At 49.4% G+C, this 20,678-nt stretch overlaps 3 protein-coding genes across 12 annotated transcripts in view; 2 read left to right on the forward strand and 1 right to left on the reverse strand.

The window, feature by feature from the left end:
- Positions 1–627: 627 nt before the first annotated feature.
- On the forward strand, positions 628–4,753 carry LOC125950179 (uncharacterized). Its single transcript, XM_049677903.1, has 6 exons — positions 628–768; positions 2,133–2,339; positions 2,410–2,949; positions 3,015–3,542; positions 3,606–4,464; positions 4,522–4,753. Exons 1-6 carry the CDS (start codon positions 628–630, stop codon positions 4,659–4,661), a joined length of 2,415 nt encoding a protein of 804 aa, XP_049533860.1. The 3' UTR covers positions 4,662–4,753.
- Positions 4,754–5,047: 294 nt separating this feature from the next.
- Positions 5,048–6,164, forward strand: LOC125950220 (translocon-associated protein subunit delta). Its single transcript, XM_049677989.1, has 2 exons — positions 5,048–5,411; positions 5,474–6,164. The coding sequence occupies exons 1-2, from the start codon at positions 5,157–5,159 to the stop codon at positions 5,732–5,734; spliced, it is 516 nt and encodes a 171-aa protein (XP_049533946.1). The 5' UTR covers positions 5,048–5,156; the 3' UTR covers positions 5,735–6,164.
- Positions 6,165–8,353: 2,189 nt separating this feature from the next.
- Positions 8,354–20,678, reverse strand: part of LOC125950177 (dystrobrevin beta) — a 35,366-nt gene continuing 23,041 nt past the window's right edge. For 2 of the 10 annotated variants that reach the window (XM_049677894.1, XM_049677893.1), the window contains 7 exons: positions 16,425–16,609; positions 16,052–16,351; positions 15,345–15,987; positions 15,129–15,255; positions 14,675–15,038; positions 14,398–14,586; positions 12,886–13,583 (listed from right to left, as the gene is read on the reverse strand). In XM_049677894.1, coding sequence (XP_049533851.1) covers positions 12,904–13,583; positions 14,398–14,586; positions 14,675–15,038; positions 15,129–15,255; positions 15,345–15,987; positions 16,052–16,351; positions 16,425–16,548 — 2,427 coding nt within the window. In that variant the 5' untranslated portion in view covers positions 16,549–16,609 and the 3' untranslated portion in view covers positions 12,886–12,903. Of the gene's footprint in view, positions 9,129–9,174; positions 9,219–10,376; positions 12,115–12,885; positions 13,584–14,397; positions 14,587–14,674; positions 15,039–15,128; positions 15,256–15,344; positions 15,988–16,051; positions 16,352–16,424; positions 16,610–17,500; positions 17,559–20,678 lie in introns of those variants that run through there. The other 8 variants (XM_049677899.1, XM_049677898.1, XM_049677897.1 and 5 more) reach the window with 8 other exon arrangements.

Below are 20,678 nucleotides of genomic sequence, written 5' to 3' on the forward strand. Positions count from 1 at the left end.
GGCCGACCGACCGACCAGCCATCCAACCTACCAACCGTTCGACCGAACCAGTTACTAGTCTAGTCTTCGCTGAAACTCGGCTCTCCCATTACCGTGGTAACGGACTAGTTGGTTGGCATAAAGCGACCAATCGATCCTTTGCCGAAGCAACGTGGCCATCGTGTGCCTGCAGGATATGCACGATGGATAAACTTGACTTTTCCTTGGCCACGGAGCCCCCGGGTAGGGTGCTGCGGAAGAAAAGAATGACTGGAAAGGACCTCGCGGATCTGCTTAATCGATAAAGGAAACGGAAACACTCCTCGTGCAGCGCGCGTTTGATCGGAAATTCAAGGTTGTCAATATCATGGCCGACGGTCGGTGGCACACGAAGGATGGATGCGGCCACCGAAGTGTTCTATTCCCGCAACTTTCGGTTTCAGTTCAGTTTCCGATCAGCCGTCAACGTGTACGGATAATGTGGCACTACGGTACGCCCGGTTTGTAGGCTCGGTACAGTTACAGTGTGGCCAGAAGAGTCCCAGAGAGTGGCGCGTGTGACTCTGCGATGACCGAACTCTGCGTGGGTTCTATCGGGAAGTGAGTGAGTGTGCCAACCAGCCACCCGGTAGCCACGCACAGAGCACGATGAATACATCGAAGTGGCTGCCCAAACAGCACCAGGAGGTGATCAAACTGTTCGAGCAATCCCGCCAGCTGGAACGGGAATTGCGGATATTGGGCAAAAAGTTTGCAACCGACATCAACATCGATCTGCCAGACTACTATGTAAGTAGCGCCTGGCTTCGGCCGCACGAGGCTCGGAGACTCGTCAGCAGCTCCCCAGCTGGCTTCATCGATTCACGACCTTCCCGTGGCACGTGGCAACCATCGGAATCGTCATCTGCGGTCTTGTTATTGAGCTATTAGTACTCTTTATTGCTAATAGTGGGTAGGTTCATTCTCCGTTATGACCAAAAGTGCATTCTTTGGAAGGACAATCTAAAGGGAGCGCAGGTCTTCATGGCGTGGAACCATTATCGTTCATCACCACCACTGGCCGTTTGAACAGAGGATGCCTTGCGTGTCGCAGAACTATTGCTATCTTTTTGTGAGAAGTCAACTCCGGGAATGACTTTTCCACATCCCGAAGTACCAGGGAGCATGCTGAACTGAATATGAACAACTTTCGAGCAAGGAACCGCCAAGAAGTTCCCCAATTGTCCATGGTAGCGTGTGTCCCGCCATTGTTACGTGGTGGAATCGTTTTGCCGCATAATGGGTTGCATTAATCATCACTAGAGGAATGTCCGCGTGTTGGTGAAGCTACAGAAGGCGCTTGTCTTTGGCTTTTTGTTACGAGAAGGAATGAAACGCATAAATCCAGTGGAAACGATGGAATTTACAAGGATTAAGCGATAGGGATTCCATGTTGATTACAAACCTGGGTGTTTGGAATGTTCTGGAGACTTCAAGATATTCCCCTGGAGTACTACGGTTGACCTGGTTTAGGAGCACAACATTTTACACCAACTAGAACCATTGAAAATACCCATATAACCGTTAAGTCTGAGGACCATGATCGATTGGTGGCCCTGCACATGACGAATACAGGGCCAAACTTTCACCGAAACATCCTTGACCCAATGTCTAACCCCCCATTCCAGCTGCAGTAAAGTGGCCTTTTTTATTACAATACCCCCCACATTGAAACGCGTGATAGCGTGGGAAAGAAAGAAACAGAGATCGGTTAGGACGGTTGATGGGGTGAATTCGCGTGTGCAGCGTTGGTACTGACGGGATGGTTAGGCTGCTCAGTTCAGCGGGGTCAGCTCCCCTGAAGAAAGCCAATGGCGCCCGAATGTGACTGGGCGGCCTCGAATGTCTCAATTTTACGAAGTTCAATGAAATGATGGTCTATACCCCCCAGAAAGGCCCAGGGATTGGTCGGGAATCGAAATACACGAGCACAGCACCCATCGCCAGTTCCAAGTTATCCTTCGGATAGGGCTTCTCTGCGGTGGCGCGGGCGAGAAGGGTACACCTAGTATACCGCTAGTATAGTCGTCCTTCGGGACGTTCGTGTGTGTCCGGGCGCGCCTTCGTGTTTCGCGTTTTCGCAAAATAAACAAACTCCGACGCCCAATCCGCAGGAATTCGAACGGTTGCTACAACAAAGTCGCGAATGCTTCGAACGGTCGGCCCACGTGCAGACGCGGTTAATACGGATGTCGGCCTCGTCCGCGGACAAAAACGTCGAGCGGAGCTTCTTCAAGATACTGCTCAACCGGAAGGCACATCTGATACGCCAGAATCTGCGGAAGCGTAACTTTCAGCTCATTTTCATCATCAACAAGATGGTAGGTGCGATGCAGGTGTAATATGTTGGAGTAACGGTTGATACCTAGACGTCGTTCTACGCCGTTCCAGATTAAGCTAATGCTGGCCGCAACGTTCAGCTCGGAGGTGGTGGTTGATGGTGCGCTTCTGCTGTGTACGCTGCACAACGAGAGCGTCATCCTGGCTCAGAAGACAACGCAAGCACGCACCCAGACGAATGCCCAGATTTGTAGCAACTCATTTCCTCCGCTCATGTCCGCACCGAAGAAGATGGATATTGGCATGATCCTGCAGATCATCACCAGGCAGCGGGCTGAAGAGTGTTGCAGCACGTTGATCAACTGTCTGCTGACCACGTGCAAGGGTGCATTAACGGTGGCGCACGAGGACGACGAATCCGATAGCTCGAGCGTGGAGATACTGCGTGCCTTAACTTCGAACCTGCAAGGACCGGATGGCAGACACGTGGATCCGATACAGGAGGAGATGAACATTAGGCGCAAGGCAAGTGTTAACATGATCTCCAGCGGTGATATCCATGCACGGTCTAAGGTGATCCCTGGGAGGGAGGTAGTCGTAACACCGATCATACGACCGGAAGCACGTGAGCTGAACGAAACCGAACACAATGTGAGTAGCGCGCGGCACAACAGAACGATTGAGTTGTACTAAATCATTGCTTTCCGTTCCGCCAGGATCCAGCGATAAACTTTTTCAACGAAATGGCGGCGGAAGCGGTCGCGTACAACTCCTTTAACTATCTCGTTAACGAGCCCGATGGTATGGATCTGCTGGAAAATCTGATCGCCGACGAGGAGATCTTTGTCGCGAATGTGATCATGAAGGTGATCAAGTTCTGTCCGTCGGCGTTCGATCGGCAGCTGACAAAGGCCGAGCTCATCAAGTGGGTTAACCGGGGTAGTCGGGGCCTATGGACCCAGGTGGGGGGAACGCTCGAGCATGTGGTGCTGTGGTGGAGTGCATCTCCGCTGGCATGCCGTCCACCGGCCTGTGCAAAGTATCTGCGGGATTGGCTTTCGTTGCTGCAGGTGGATGAGGCCCCCGAACCGATACTGTCGACGCTGAAGGGTTTGGGTGAAACGCTCACGGTGCACGTGACGAGCACGATCTGGGACAAGCAGTTTCGGTTGGCCGTCGTTTCCTCGAGCCTTCCGGTTGACTATCCTTTCGAGAACAATGAGTTCTGTGGAAAAAATGTGAAGGTAAGCATGGGGAGCTGTTGGCGCATCATTGGTGATCTTACTTATCAGTGTCTCTCGTTGAAGGTGGAAGGAACGGTGTGTGGAAAGGTATGGAGTGAGCTGCTGTATCAGCTGGTGCAGCTATCGAACACGTGCGATATCGGAACGATCGCCAACGAGCTGCCGCTGGTGGAGCAAATTCCGGTTCTGCATCGGCTCGATCATTCCATCCATTCGATGCGTATCTGGGCGGCGAACAAGGCACGATCGCTGTGTACCGATTGGAACATGATGATGTTCTTCAAGGTGGTCCACAACGATATCGGGCTGTGTTTGGAGCAGCTACAGTACATTCGCGTCCCGGAGCTATCGGCCAACGATCCGCTGGAAGTGCAGGTGCAGGTTTGTGTGGCACTGCGGGCGAAGCTCGTGTCCGAGATCAAGGAGAACATCATCAAACTCAAGGCAACCTGCACCGAGTGTATCGATGTGCTGGCCGCCGTTTGCCGTACCACGAGTCTGGCCTCGTTGACGCTCTGCTTTCCATATTTCAAACACTGGCAAACGGAGGTGTTGCAGGAGCGTGCGAACGAGTACGTGGCGTACTTCTTCAACCAGATCTATCTGCCCGTCATACAGGCAACGAAGGACATCGAAATACTGAAGCTGACGCTTAAAATTATCTGCGAAGCATGGCTCGATCACATCTACATGAAAAAGACCAAGTTCAGTAGCTCCGGTGCGCTGAATCTGTTGAAGGATTTCGATGGTGTAGCCGAGTGGATAAATGCGTGCACCGCGCTGGATGAACGGATACGGGACACGTTGTCCCACCACGAGGTGCTGCGGATGTGCGAAGGAGTAGGGAAGCTGTTGTTGCGTAAACCGGAGGAAACGATATCCATTCTGCCAAGTCCATCGAAAGCGGGCAAAAAGACCGATGGTACGAAATTGAGCCAGGCGTTTAAGACGGTGTTTAATGTTCTAATGTTTGTTTCAGAAACTGCCGACGAGAAAGCGCCACTGCCACCGGAAATGTTTGTTCCGAATCAGAAACGCTGGCTAGAATTACGTGCCCGCGACCGGAAGGGAGTTAATCTGAACTGCCTGTGCATGTGCGCCGGAATGGACGTGTACTAGGTGTCGTTTATGGAGTAGGAAAAGGATACACTAAAAAGGATACAGCCCAGACTAGAAAGGGGCACGAGAGGCCAGAGATTTTTTTTATTTGAATCACGATTGTTACTCCTTTCGACTATTTTTCCATTCATTTCAATAAAGCAGACGAAAGCCATTCAGTAATGAAATCTTGAATAATTTTCCTGGAAGAAAACGTGAAAATGTGTTGCGTTATTTTTCAAATTTCTCCTCTCGGTCGTACCACAAGGGTTTTCGAAACTCGCAACCGTTGTTCTGGTATACGGTTCTTATACGGCTGAAATGCGATGCAGTGCTGGTAAAGCGAGCTACGGAGTCCACGGCAGCACGGCAACACTGCCACGTGGAGGCGAATGTCAACAACGTGGCGTGCAGAAAACAAGAAAAGAAATCAAAAATCTTCAACAAATCGTTCGGACCGGTTCCGTGTTTTTCTCGCTCCGTAATTTCATCGTAAAGTGTGGAAAGACTTAGAAAATGGTCAAGTTTGTGCTCGTATCGATTGTGCTGTGCTGTGCGGCCGTTAGCTTTAGCGCAGCCACGTCCTGCACGAATCCGGATGTGAAAACCAACTTTTATTCTACGACCGACGCGACGATCGTGAGCCAGATCGGATTCGTAACGGAGTTCACGCTCAAGTGCTCCAACGCCGGGGGCGAGAAGCTGCCGCTCTTCGCCGAAGTGCTGGGCAAGCTGGCCCCGGTTGTACGCATCGGAGAAAACAAATACCAGGTGAGAGGCTCGATCCCGTCCCCGATGCACCGGTTTTTACATGCCGCCGTGTCTTTTCGTAGGTGAGCTGGAATGAGGAAATCAAGAAGGCCGGCAGCGGCAAGTACCAGATTCGCCTGTTCGACGAAGAGTCGTTCGCTGCCGTTCGCAAGGCACAGCGCGCCGGTGAGGATACGAACTCGGTGAAACCCCTGACCACCGTGACGGTTCACTTCCCGGGTGCCTACAAGGGTCCGTGGATCAACTCGGAAATCCTGGCTACCGGTCTGGTTGGCTTCGTGGCGTACGTTGCGTTCGTGACGCGATCAAAGCTTGTGGCATAAGCAGCCAATGTACTGTGAACACGAATCATCGTGCACTCGTTCTACCAGCAAAGCAGTTCACCCTAATTCCGGTTCTTGGACCACCCCACTCGCACAATGAAGCCCTCATCAACACCTCATCAACCGTACGAGTCAGCAGACAGTTGCTCCATTTGTTAGATTTTTTTTGTTCGTTTCGCAATTAGTTGGCCATGAGGTCAACGCTATGCGATGACGTCGATGGTTGAAGATTAAGAAGCAGGAAGAGGCGAAGCAAGCGACGAACGCGTCGGAAGACGTTCGGAAGCGAGGCGTCTCGTCCGTAGGCTGTCACAGAACACTCAAACCATAGTCCGGGCAGCTCGCGAGATGTTCTTCTTTCGGAAGACTGAAATAAACCTCCGACCGGTGGCCAGTCACAAAAGGCCACCGACGGCGTAAACCTGAAGAATCCTCCGGTTCACCTCTATTGGCATAGTTACGAAGATATCACAGAATGCGAAGACATGTGTCGAAGGGTAAGGTACGTTACTATCAGTTAGTCTTTATTTTGATCGATAACAGTGAGATGAGAGTTACATGCCACGCGTCTACTCCCTCGCTCTCTCTCTCGGTCTCTCACACAAAAACTACCAAATCCTTGCAATTTCATGCTATGTATCCTTGCATCAGGCGCTTAACCGTTGAGTGTTCTACTTAGTTACAGCAGTAGATCTGCCAGGCTTGCTTTTGCTTCATCCGTATTTGTGAAGTTTCTTTGCCCAAGCATCGTTCGCTGAATACCACTCTGAACCAATCAAGTCTGCATTTAACTGTGGATGTTTAGCAACAAGCCGTTGCAGAACTAGGTAGAACAGTCGCCAACTAAGCGGATTGTCACTTCCTTGAAAGTCCATTCCGTTGCCGTAGCATTCCGCGAACGCTTGTCTTCGGTGAATCTGTTGGAATAATAATACTAAGAAAAGGGTATCTTCATAACTGCATACGTGCGTACATTCGCACACAGCACATCCCCATCGCGGTCGCGATCTTGCACCATCTGGAACCTAAACGGATGTGCTGCTAACACTCAATCCTGCACCCCATTTGGACTACTTAATGCATGTTTGCTTTGAACGGTTTAAAATGCTCTTCTATCTACATGTGGTTGTTGGTAGTAGGTGGAATAACGACCGCGGATTACATGTGAGATCATCGTTATGCCATGTCGTCGATTCATTGCCATTCAGTTCCTAAAGGTCGAAAACAACGACCGTTTGTTTTTGTATCCACGAGAAAAGGGACAAAGCAGGATTGCGTGGTTCCATCTCAACTGTTGAAGCTTTGTAAATGTAAATATCGAGAGTAGTAATAGTAGTTTCAGGTATATGGGAAACAAGCTTAAATGGAGTTAAGGAAAGGAACCGGGAAAAAGGTTTTTTGCTCCGTCTCGTAGTTTAAACGATCTGCTCTCTCTCTCTCTCTCTCTTTCACTGCTTTTTATGTTCCTCTTGATCAAGGTCGTTCGAAATTCGTGAATATCGTTGTTTGCTAGCTACATGGTATGTGTTATGATGCCACCTGTAGACCCAGGGAGACTGTCCGGTTTGCTAAGTCCTTTAGCCAAATATTCGTTGGATCCCTTTTACGCCAAAGATAGTTCACCATTGTTGGTGGTTGGTAGATAATTAATGGTACGTTTACGTTTTAAATTTAAATGCCATGTGTTGTGTGTGCGTCTTATAAGTCGTCAATTTCGTTACTATAACTGGCCGAACATGGAACGGAATGTGTAACCACCGTTTGCTGTTCTAAATACCACACGACCACTGTTCTATGTATATTTGTCTCTAAATTGATTATTCTCGCTTTTAATTTATCTCGCTCCATTATCGGTTTACTATTTCGCTTTTGGGGGGCATAAATACGGTTACCGGGAATTTTGGAATACTGTTGTTTCTTTTGGCCCTCTCGCCACGATCGCGAAACACGAATTTGACTATATCGGGTCGAGAATGCTTTCTTCTACACTTGATAACTGTTTGAACCTCTATCGTACGTATAGAATTTGCAATTTCGACGGCATTTTTCCGATTTCGCCGGAAAGTTTGATGAACGTTTTTCCTAATTTGGTTCCGTATTTACAATTCGTATAGTTCGCTCAAGTTCTCTTCCTTTTTTTTGTTTTGTAATCGAGTCTTTTCATGATCGACACGGCAGCTGCTGTTGCTGCTAACCGCACAAGTTTAAATGGTTGAATGGTATGATGGGTTAGAGGAGAAACGTTTCGATTGTAGGTGCCATGTAGGAGAGCAAAAATGCGCGGATACTGCTCGTGCATGTATGATGTATGATATGAAGGGGAAAAGATGATCAGGAGCTCTGGAGCACATGGAGCTCGGGCTTTTTCGCTTTGCGTGAGATATGCTTTGTTTTCGCAGCAACATCTACCTAAGGTTGATCTTAGGGCTCCCCTTTTTTGCTATTTCGCTATCGAGCGAGTGAAAATTTTCCTATGTTTTGTTTCTCTACAAACATGCTACGCTAATGCTGGTCCTAGTATGATGGTAACCGAGAAGGTGTGAAATGTGTCATTCCGGGGCGGATAATAGCCAATCAGAGGGATCAGAGGGAGAACACAAACATAAGCCAAACACAAGATTATGATAAATCAACAAAAATGGTGTTTCCTTTTTATTTAAAATATAATTCGTGTACAGTAAACGAATGCGAACTTAAAATTGTATCCCTGTAACGGTATGAAATCTCTTGACTGGGTAAACAGTAAAACTTAGCTTATGCAAATGGACAAAAGAAAAAAAAATGCCAATAATATTGGCTCAACACTTGGAAGACGCTAATGAAAGATTTGAAATGGTGTAGGCAAGATGTGCACGTGCACGGTGTGTCTAAATGAAATCCAGTTTGAGATGCGTTGTATGCTGGCAAGATAGGGCTGATCCTATGATTGCAACGAATCCTTAATCCCTATGTGCCTCCACAACGGAAGCGTATTTCGGAAGTGTGTGTGGCTGTGTGTGTTTGCCAATAACCCTCGCAAATACTCTTGCAAACACATTGAACCTCTGGAATGTATGAAGTTTATGCTTTGCCCTGCGCTACCTGCCATTTTCTTTTTGCCATTCCAGGCGATTAAAACATCCGATCCTTCTGCTGTGCTAAGCCAAAATTAAATCGGACAAGCGCGATAGGAATGGATTATGCCTATGATTTGTACGCGGCATGTAATCGTGCACTTTAGTGATACACTAAAATCAATCATTTACGCTGCCAACGATTATGGACGATGATTGAACACTCTCGACACAGACATGCTGGTCTCGCGATACGCGCCTGGAGTTTACTGGTTTTGCGAGTGAAGACTCCAGGCCGCGAACTGCTCTTGCCACTGAGTGTTGTCCTGCGAATGGAAAAGCTGAACGTGAGTTGACGTACGCTGCAGAACTGGCACCGCTACCAACCTTTTCACTCCATTCGTGAGTCGTCATGTGCATTTCGTCGAAATCTGAAAGAAACGAAGCGGTTGGTAAGATAAATGAGGTTCGCTCGGGGTTTTCGCAGACACCAATATACTGTTGAATGGCTTTGACAATATGGTTTGTGCCAACATATGGAAACATATAGGAAAAAAGTGCATTTGCATTAGGGGCTCACATTCACGGAATCAAAATGTATTTTCTTCTGCATTATTTGCGTTCCTGGGCGGCTCGCTAGGCGCGATTGTGGACAGTGGGATTGGTTCTTCTAACCGCTAGTTTAGTATGCAAGGCAATTAATACTATGTTTTGGTTTAACTCATTCCAGCCTAATGCATCATACAAGAAGGTTCTATTGCGTTAGTTGCACATTAGTTTAGTTAGATTTATCTATTTCGTAAGTTTAGTTTCACTAAATCGGTTGCAGTTGAAGGCGTTTCGCAGATCTCAAATGCATATGAAAAAAAAAAAACAACAAAAAACTAAAACATTAAACTAAATATCGTACGGTAACAGTGCAGCTACGGAAAGAGATCCTCGAATGAGGAGCATGTGCAATGTGCTGGTCGGGTCGGTTCGGTTAGACCCTCGGCTACTCGACACGTTTTAGCTGATGGCTGATGGCCTCGACGACACAGCACAGCACGATGGTCGGTCGTTTTTCCGACATGCTGGAACGTGCGAAACATAAACAAGTGGGTCGATCGTGCGTGCTCATCAAAGACATATCATACGAAAAGGGGATGAGGAGGTGCTGTTGTGTTTGGAATATGTGCATGATCCAGACAAAACAAAACAACGAAACGCAGATAAACGCAAACGTTCATGAATCGGTCCCCTGAAGTAGCCTGAACAAACGGATTGATTTACAGACAAACGCAACAAATCCTAGAAACTGGGGGATATCGTAAAGGAACAAGCCACAAACGGTAGCAGATCATCTTCCACTGTAGCGCGCATGAAAAGTGAACTCAATGGACGCTTCGTTCTCATCCTCACGCAACGTGCTACTACGATCGTGATAGCAATGGCCTACTAATGGAGTACTGTTCGTTCGTACGGCGAGGTAGAAAGAGATGAGAGAGAGGGAGCGAGTTTTCCGGCCAGCCATGTAACCCCAGTAGGCTCGCCCCGCCAGTGCTGCTCCCAAAATGATGGCGTTGCTGTTCGCGACGTTTTATGCTTACCTAGCGAGTGGCGCATGGCATGCTGTGACGGGATACTATCTGAGTCGTCTGAACCCTCTGAAAAGTAGCGCATCGGCGGCTTGTGCACGACACCGGGCGGCAGATGTCCATCGTAGTGGGGAAAGAATACTGTTCACAACCACATTTCGCATTCCCCCGCACAAGCCAAGCCCCCCGCAGGCCGGCGCACATATTGGAGTGGCAGGCATACAGTAGTAGGATACAGATTGTGTGTGTGTGTTGCAGAGTGTTTTGTGGGAGATGGGGCGTGTTGGGAGTGATTGTAGTTAGTACATTTTGGTTTTTCATCGTTTGGTACGGCGTTTGGGGGTGTATGTGTCCGTGTGTGTATTACAGTGTTGATTATCAAGATAGTAGATGATGGAGTTGCACAGTTGACAGTTGCGAAGATCGGTGAAAACGATCGGAGTGTGTTGTACATCGGTAGGTGTTTAATGATGATCAGCCATTGGTGTGAAGTAGTAGTAGATGAAGTTGATGTAGTTGATGATGATCATGATGATGAGCGTGTTGCGTGGAAGATTGTAATTGACATGCGGAAAAAGAATCAAAAACGATCATCAATCACCCGGTGGGGGCGATCGAAGGTCTATGTTGAGGAGCGTTTCTTGTGTTGCTTGTGGGACGCAGCAATAGTGTGGAGTTGGGCAAGGACGTGTGTGTTTAAAGGGTGGTAAAGGGCGGGTTGCAAGGTAGAAGGCGGATCGAGCATTGCCGGGGCGTGAACTGCATTTACAAAATTCAAAAGCTCAAAATCTTCTTCTCGCTATTATAGCTCTTTCCCCACCCTGTTTGTACTTTGTTGTGTTTAGCTTCGCCACAACATTCATGTGTGCGAGGATCGCGATCACCTTTTATCACACTTTCCTTACGATGCGAAGTGAACGGATAATGCTATGTTGAAGCATGCCGCTGGAGGGGGAGGGGCTGGACCGTTAGTGAATCGTTTCAAAATACAAAACCAAACAAAGTCGTTTTTCAGGGAGGGTTTCCGCAACTCAAAAAGCAAAGTATATACATTAGTTCGTTTAGTTTAGTAAGGGGTTATTAGAGGGAGCAACAGAAGGTAGGGAGCGTGTGCTTATTTGCGTGTGTGTAGCACGTGTGTGCGTTGAGTACGGATGTGTGAGCGATTTCGTTGTTATATCATGTTGAACTTTGTTGCATGAACTAGTTTAGTAGCTTTGGCAAGGATTCTGTTTCATGTCTTTAAAGCACTCTTTTCGATGCCTATTTTTGGGCGGGGGCGCCGTTAGGGTTGTTAGTGTCTGTTGTCAACACGGTTACTATCGACTATCGGCTATATATTGCGGGAACTGCGTATAAGCTAGCGAAATTGTCATTAAAGCCTCATTTAGAATTCATTTGGATTGGATAACGGATACGGAACCTGTTTTGTACACTGCCTGGCCGCAAATGGAAACGGAAAGCAACAAACAGTCTGCTGGACTCCCTGTGAGGGGTGGGAACTCGGTGGTACACACGATCGGTGGGGCTCGCTTTAAGCGTGGAAGTAGTCTGTGGAAGCACGATGGTCCAGTCACCAGCGTCTGTCAGCCGACCGGACAACACAGGATGGACTCACGCGGCAATGCGCGGGAATCGGGAGCGTGTAGCTGGCGTATCAGGAAGCTGAGAAGCTAGGATCGTTTCCATGCCAAAGCACCCTAAACTCTGCGCTCCTTCAAGAAGGGGGTTGTGTCCGGTGGAGACGAACCTAGAAATCGGAGGACGGTAGGTCAGGTCGTCAGGTTGTGGGGCTCGAAGCTATATCAGCAACCAGTTAAGTAAAACCGTTTGCAGGCCAATAACCCAAAATTATGCTCCCCGCACAAGTTAGTAGAGTAGGGGAGAGCACACGGTGATTACGTGGAGCAGTAATAGGGGAAGCATATCATAATCACGAGCGAGCGATACTCGACCTCGTTTACCACAAGTTCTACGAAGTGAAAGGTGGCACGAACATGTCATGATAGTAAGAAGAAAAAACATTCAAAAAACGACACGGATACAGAGCGAAAACAATGAACGAAGAAAGGACCCAAAATCGGTCGCCTTAGCGCAGACTCAAACGTACGTGACACATCGAGATGGTTTAGGCAAGACGTAAGATTCGAGAAGCATGAACAGGCCGGCTTACAGCGTACAAGCGTATACATTTGCTAGCTTCAACGGAAAGTCTGGGCGGCCGGAACTCAGATACAAATTGGTGACGGCATCCGGTAAAAATACTTCTAATTTAATTTGATCCTTATTCTTGATCCCGAAAGAACTTGACTAATCTGGCGTTTGAATTATATATTTGTAGAATGAACAAAGCATATCTGGCTCACACATATGGGACACGTGCACATACACGGAACGCACATTGAGAGATGTGGAAGAGGAAGCGAAAAATCGAAGAAGAGGTGGACACCGCTATGGACATTGTAAGAAGCGATCAAACACAAATGAACTTAATGAACTTATGCTAAAACAGCTATTAAGCGGTGGAATGCGGTACCTGCTAGTACGAAGAGATACATTTAGACACATACACACTCACACACAGCGATATTGAAGCAGTAAAAACACGGAGAGCCATGAATGAAGAGACATCGAGCACACAGGAATATGAAGCGTGGAAAAGTCTAGACGTAAAAGGCACGACAAACGGGCAGAAAGATGATTTTCCGAGTGCTGGGTTTCGTAAGGGAAAAAAGGTACACAATAGATTGAAGAAAAATGGGGAAAATCCGTGAACGATAGCTAGAACCGCGGGGTAAAAACCTCCTCGGTTCTCGCGATCAAACAAACGATCGACCGGTGGTGCAAGTTGAGTTACAAAGAGACAAACACAGACAGCGTGATTGTTGGCTGTGGCGTGAGGATTTAACATGTGTGAACTCTCGGTGCACAAAAATGAAACAGAGAAAGAGAGAGAGTAAGAGAAAGAGAGACAAAGACAGATGGACCGATAGGAGGTCCTACGGAACGGAACGGAATGAGTACCTGAGTTAAGCTCGCGCACCAGCGAGGACATGGCGGTGGAGACGGAATCGGCCGCGTAGTGCAGATCGGACCGTCCACCGGCCGCCACCCCGGTCGATGGTGTCGATGCTCCAGCGTTTGATGATCTCGTGCCACTACCAACACCACCAACACCACCACCACCACTACCACCTGCAGCAGCATTAGTGCTAGCATCTGTCGAAATGGGTCACGAATGCGAATTGTGATCAAAAGGGGCGAGCGAGCAAGTAGCGATGCAGGGCCATGAACGGAACACCAATGAGAAGAGGATGGGCTACACTATGGATTACTAATGAGGAAGCTGTGAGGAGTATGCCCAAGGTGTGTGCGTGTATAATGATTCTCTACCATCTAAGGCTAGGATGAGCAACGAGGATCGCGCATGATGATCACATCATGTGGGGCTATGCAACCAGGAATGCTTCAACAGAACAAAAACTGAATTCTAAACCGATCGAGTACGGGTGAAAGTATGAGCTAAGGGATGGAGCGTGTTAAGCGTGGAGATCTCTACTGAAAGGTCACAATCCTGCGACATCCCGCGTGTAGTAGCGCAAGGGTGGAAAGTGTGATAGTAAAAGGCACTCAACGGAACGGAAACGTAACGTGACGAGAACGATAAATGGCGACGCGAGCAGGTGAGAGGCATCGGTTACAAATTTAATCCGCATGATGGGCGATGGGGACAGTAAAGCAGCAGCGGCGCGCCAGTAGCAGCAGCAGCAGTAAGCCCGATGAGAAGCGGACAGGCAAACAAGCAACCGCCCTGGAGCACGAGACAGCTCGTAGCGAGCGTATTTCAAAGGCAATGTGGAATAATTTTCCCGGCCACCACATTCACCGGAAGGTCATGTGAGGAAGTTGAAGGATTTTCAGGAAGGAAAGGAATTCATCTAGCTGAGAGACACACAGAGATAGAGAGGTAGAGAGAGAGAAAGAGAGCCGAAGAGAGGTGTGGCGTGGCGAAGCGAAGGTGAACGCTACTTACTGTTGTTGCCATTCGGGGCATAACCTCCTCGCATATCCATCGGTCCCCCCACGCCACCGACCATCATGTGAGCATCCGGACCGTGCATGCTGACCCCGGGCGGCAGCATACCGGGCGGTACATTCGGAGGCATTCCGGAACCACCGGCATTCATCGGTCCCTGCCGACCCTGGTTGGGCATCGGTGGACCTGAGACGGGAGATAACGTTGTAAAAGATGAATTCCGACTCATAATCATCAACGACAAACGACGAGCGTAGTACGCGTAGAACCATACCTTGTGGTAACGGTGGACTTTTGCCCGACCGTGGACTAGAGTTGGGTGTCGAGCGAGGGCTTTGCGTCTGGTGGTTCTTTAGCATTCGCATCAAACCCTCGAGCTGGGCCATCAGCTGCCGCCGGGAGTCCTGTAGTGCACCGAGATGACCCTCGAGCTCACCCTTACGTTGCCGGAGGGCCCGCAGCTCGTTCATTAGAGCCGGACTCTCGGGGGCCACCTGTTCCGCTTCTTGTTGCCGCCGCAGCTTCTGAATTTCGCGCATAATTTCCTTATTTTTCGATTCGAGCTGCATGATCAGTTCACGCTGTGCCCGTGAACTGTCCAGCCCTATCTGCACCGGATCGGGTGCTGAACCACCGGGCTGGTAGTACGATAAAGAAAGAGAGAGAGAGCGAGAAAGAGAGGTTAGAATGATCGGAGATCCGTTTCTGGCACAGGGCACTGGGCTTACCGTTCGGCTTTCTTGCGCGAGTCGTGCCGCATATCGGGCGATCAGTCTGTGCTCTTCATCGTTCGAGTTGACGGCACCACCGCGCGTCCCCGACGTCCCATTGCTATCCAGCGAGAGTCCGGTGGCCCTGAAACGCACATCAGAAAGATGATCACTTCAAGACTATCGAGAAAAGGAGTCCTTGTCGTTGTCGTCGTCGTCGTCGTCGTCGTTTACCTTGAGTCCAGCGTACTGCTTCGCTCGTACAATCCCGGGATGCCACCATCGGGGAACCCGTTGTGCGAGGGGAGCGGTGACGGTGGCACGATGTGCGACAGGTTAAGCGTCTTCTCGGGTAGCTCCGGAAACCGGGGCAACGCTTGCGTCGGTTTGTCCGGTACACACCGGAAGCTCTTGCGCAGCGAGTGGCCGATCTGTTTGCTGGGGCTCTTGTAGCTCGAGTACTCCTTCACCTCGTGATCGTTCTGATGGTTAAGTGAGACGCGCCCCTGCCAGAAACAATCCTGACACAGCTGGTAACCGTGGCACCGCTGGCACCGATACCGGAAACCGGTAAAGTTTTCGCGCATACAGACGGAGCAGACGGTCGGATGGACGACCGTTTCGACCGTGGCGAGCCGGTGCAGCAGCGGCATCCAGACGAGACAGGCGGGCCCCGGTTCGGTCATGAAACCGGCCATAAAGTCGTTCACCGTGATTTTGTTCTCCACTGGGAAGATCTCCGACTCGAGGCCCTCCTTGTAGAAGAAGGTCGGTGACTCGAAGACGGCCGCCGGTAGGGCGAGCACCTCGCGCAGAAAATCCCCCAGCTTCCAGTGTATCAGCTGACCGGCACCGTCCGAAACCTGTGAGAACACGTCTGCAAAAGGGGGAGAGAGAACGATTTAAAAGGACACATCCAGCCGGGGGCAAATGGCACTTACATCGTAACTTGTCGACCATTTTGCCGGCGCACATGATCGCGAGTGCCACCTTGATGGAGAAAACGCGTATCTTGCCCGAGTTGTCACCGGAATAGGCCGCCAGTAGCCAATTTAGCAGCAGACTCGCCTTTGAGTCGACGTGCACCTGCTGGTTTGGTGGCAGGCGCTTGTTGAGGTTGTGGTACAGGGACGAGACGAGCGTTTCCAACCGGCTCACGCTTACTTCGTTCTGTGGCTCGAGTGTGTTCAGCCCATTCTCACGAAATGCCTCAATCACGTTCCAGATATCGACCAGATGCACTGTGAATGGTAGTGAAGCCTTGGTGTCAATTACCTGTTCCAGTGAACGCGAGGTCTGAACTTGTGTACTTACGGTTGGTGGACTTTTGAACGTAGCGCAGCTTGCAGGCCGTCCGGTAGGAGGCGAACCGGATCGTATCGAACGATTGGATTTTCAGGTCCTGCAGCATCGCCACTCGTGCCTCCATCGGTTCCATCGCTACTGGTGATGATCTTACGTGGTTCTGGTTCTGGTCGATTTGTGCCGGTCGTTGTTATCTAGAAAACAGAAAATGAAACAAACTGCTTGTAAGTATGGTGCTTTTTGCCCTCCGACAATGATATAACACTCGATATTCCCGTTAGCCAGCAGCCAACCGGCCAGTGGAAACGAATCTATTTGAGAAAACTGTCGTGAAGGACATACACCTCGGAGATTTGAATACTGTCCAGAAGGGACGAAACCCTCTCTAAAGAACGATAGAGAATCGCAGGCGATGACCCAGCCCGTAAAGTCTTCTTAAACCTTCCGGATGGACAGAGTGCGCCCAATAAGTAAGTAAGTAAGGGAACACCTAGAGAGGCTCATTGGTGGGGATTGTTGTGACGATTGTCACAGCTATTAAAATCGAAATTATTTCGTTAGATTATTATATTTTTTCGAGGTACACTCGTGGTACAATTTTTTTTAAATTATCCATTTTTGTAGCATTGCTACAGTTGAAAAAGTGGTGCCGTTTTTTTAAAAACAAGTTTTACATAATTTCTAAAAAAATAAGATAAAAAAAAATCATAAAAACTCGACGGGGATACCACGTAAATCAAGTACAGATGAAGTGTTCGAATAGTCAAAAAGAGCGGTCCAATGGTTTTAATGTTTCTATGGAAACCGACCTTAAGCACTTGATTTAAAGTTTCGAAACGCTCTGAGCTATGCATGACGCGTGATGTCCCAAACGATTGTCAGTTTGTCAGGTTTTGTCGAATCGATCCAACTTTTTTATACAACAATCCTAAAACCGTTTCGATCAGAAAAAAATGCAAAAGCTAAGTTTACAGGACCGGGGAGCCGTTTAAAGGTAGTGCTCTCTAGAGCGTGAGAGTGCAAAACGTTTAATCGTTAATATCTGGCCACAACAAACCACCTCCCCGCCCACCAAAAGCACAAACCTCTGACTCGTTCGTGCCAATGGATTCCATCACTTGAGCTTTGGAGAGTCCTTGGGGCGGCGGAAAGTGCTTTTCGGTTGAAGTTGCAGCACCAAGTGTCTGCAGGTCTTATCGTTTGGCATGAATTCGAAATTGGATTAGTACACCACGGAGGGGAGGGTCTCTGCGCCACGATGAAGTTGTGGTGGTGGTGGTGGTGCTGGTTGGAATCTCCGTTACGATCGCGGGCTCCATTTTACACTATTAGCAACGTTTCACCTCACCGCCTCTGCTCACTGCTACTTCTTCCAATTCCAAACTCTAATTTGACTTCGCATATCGACAGCGACCCTTCGCGTACACAGAGCGTCCCGCTCGCTGTGTTTAGCTTCGTTATAACTTTTTCCTCCGCTTTTACCGGAGATAGGGGTTGCTACGAAAAAGTTTTACGCGACACCGCACCGGAACGCGAGCGAGGTCTAAAAGTTTAATCCGGATTAGGGAGCGGGGGACCACCTGGCCCGCCGAAAAACACGCGAGTTGATTGTGCAGATGGGACAAATTGAAACATTGGCCAGAAAATGGTGGCCACAGTAGATTGGTGGTGGTGGTGGTGGTGGTAGGTGGCAGGCAACAGGTAGAGCGAGCACTTGCCTCAATACGGATAAGCGAATTGTAAGGGGTGTGCACTTGGTGTGCTTCACATGATGGAGGCGCCTGGCACGTCTGCGATACGAAGTGGCTGCGTACTTTCGTCTCTTCGCTCCCTTCAGGTCGTCCTTTCCTTCTCGAATTGTGTGAGTCGCGCGTGTTATCTAATTTGCTCACAAATATTATGCTAATGGGCATAAGTGTTGCTTAATTAGTTGCGCTTTGTGCGCATCGTTAAGTATCTCCGCTCTCCCGTCTGCCTTTCGGATGCTGCCTCGCGCTTATCATTAACGCTCGCACGAATACGTCGGGGTTCTCGGGACTCTTTTTTTCAATTATTCATGCCATAGCCGTTAGTCGTTAGCATCATTATCATCGCTTCACACCCGCCGATTATGCCCGCCTTTTTCATTTCTTCTTTGGTTTCGATTGTTTTGTAAGCCTCCTCTCCCCTAGGGGGTGGAAAATGAATGCAAGACAAGCAAAATGGCGCTCGTTCTAAGGTAGAGCGGGCGGGGGAGTGAACTTTGTGTATTGTGTACGCTCGCTTCGCGCCTTCGGGAAGAGTAGAAGAAAAGACAGAGCTAAAAAGCTGGAAAGCACAGCTCGCACAACGCTCTTTCCCGATTTTACCACCGCCCCCGCCTCTCTTAACTTAACGATCAATGACGAGGTGCGAGAACCGTCAGCCACAACAGCCCAGGGGGGAAGTCCTTATGTTGAATCGTACGCTCGCTTGCTGGTAAAATAAACTCATCCAATTACAAGTGGGAACTGGAAGGCGGGATAATAAAATGAGACGGATCCCGGGGGGATGGGGGTGGTTGGTGGTTCGTGGGTTCGTTCCGAAGCAACTGAAAGCAAAACAATGGCGCGACGGCCACGACCAGCAGAATGTCACGCGACATTCAAATTACGGGCGATGAAAATCTGTGGAGGGGTGCAAAAGAAAGGGAGCGAGCGCGTAGTGGCACCACCACCACCACCACCACCGTCCAGCTGCTTGTTGTCTAATCACGTACACTGCCACACGGACACCGTCGTCTTGCGACATTATCGCGCGCGGTGGCTTTCGCACGCGCTCGTGTGCTCGCAGCACCCCGGTTCCATTGAAGCGAATTGGTGAAAATGAGTTTTCCAAACACGCTGATACGCCGGGTTCTCGCTTTCATTGTCGCAACGTTCAGCGCAACGGCATTGGCTTGGCATTACCACTAAGCGATATGAGTTGCAGGATTACTCCAAGCGACGATGATGCTCGTCGGTGGCCTTAGCTTATGTTGGGTTTCGTTTGTTTTTCCAAACCACCAACCCATGCCCGTGAAAAAGGGAAGTCTTCTTTGGCTTTTCTTTTTGTGTGTGTAATGTGTGTGTGTGTGCGTGCGCTACAGCAAACGATAAGGTCAATTATGGAGTACCCTGTAGTATCTCGGTGGATCGGAATATCTGGGCCTCCTTTTGCTGGCTCCTGGACGACGGAGCCGACGACAGGTTGTAACCCAGTTCCCTGGGCCCAGGCGAGAGGCCGTTCTCGCGATTCGGTTTCACGTTACGGCAAATTGTTTGGATTTCATTTTGTACGTTTCGCTTCACCTCTTCGCGGTAAACACAACAAACAGACCCGTTATCGCAAACGCCGAGCTGGAAATATTCCAAAAATGTCAAACGACAAATGCCGCGATCTGCATTCCCGAAAAGCGAAACCAAAACTCACCTCACCCACCAGCCTGCGAGCGCTCCCCTTGTCCGCTGCCTCCGAGTGGCAGCTTCTTATTTCTGGGAAATCCGATAAAAAAGGGGAGGTTTTCCACGGAGTGGATTCTCTTGCTCGGGGGGACGAGGACGATGCGTGCTAACAGGTTCGTGGGATGCGTGTGCGAAGGGAAAGGAAATGGGAAACCTGTCATCCATCGTGTCCCCTCCCTTCGATGAATGCCTTCGATCGCTAAGGTCACACGGCATACCGTGCGCACCCATCCCCATTCTCGTAGACTCGTAGAGGGTGAATTGGGGCCATCATCAATTTGTAACAACCGCTCAATTAATCTTTCCTATCATCAGATAGCGAGAAGCGTTTTCAACGTACCATCACTAGCACTAGCCGGGGCGAAGGATGACGATGATGATGATGATGATGCGCCCCATGAACGAGGTCAACTACTCGATGGTGCTGCTGCTGCTATTGCTGCTGCTAGTGCTGACTGACTGACTAACTGAAGGGTGTCCTTGGGTGGCGGAGAAGAGCGGACGAGAGAAAAGGAGAGAGAAAGAGAGAGACAGATCGAGCTTCATCTTGTTCGACAAGTGGAGACGCGCCTTTGCCTCGTCGGATCGGATCGATTCCGGAAATTTACATCGTAATGCTCGCCTGTAACGGACCTGCACACACACTCACACAGGCAGATGGGCCAGTGTATCGAGTCGAGTTTTCTGTTGCCCCCTTGGGGATGTTATGGATGTCCGGGAGCTTTCGCCACATCTCGTTGCTTGCGTTTGTCATCGGGCCTCGAGTTGCCGGGCAAGGATCGGCATCGATCGCCGTGGACTG

Source organism: Anopheles darlingi, chromosome 2, assembly GCF_943734745.1.
Source record: "Anopheles darlingi chromosome 2, idAnoDarlMG_H_01, whole genome shotgun sequence".
NCBI lineage: Eukaryota > Metazoa > Arthropoda > Insecta > Diptera > Culicidae > Anopheles > Anopheles darlingi.

Bases quoted from the DNA above. Each gene is read 5' to 3' on its own strand.
- LOC125950179 (XM_049677903.1), top strand. From the start codon at position 628: ATGAATACATCGAAGTGGCTGCCCAAACAGCACCAGGAGGTGATCAAA. The intron at 769-2,132 runs GTAAGTAGCGCC...CCCAATCCGCAG, and splicing joins TCGATCTGCCAGACTACTAT to GAATTCGAACGGTTGCTACA. The intron at 4,465-4,521 runs GTACGAAATTGA...TGTTTGTTTCAG, and splicing joins AGCGGGCAAAAAGACCGATG to AAACTGCCGACGAGAAAGCG.
- LOC125950220 (XM_049677989.1), top strand. From the start codon at position 5,157: ATGGTCAAGTTTGTGCTCGTATCGATTGTGCTGTGCTGTGCGGCCGTT. The intron at 5,412-5,473 runs GTGAGAGGCTCG...GTCTTTTCGTAG, and splicing joins TCGGAGAAAACAAATACCAG to GTGAGCTGGAATGAGGAAAT.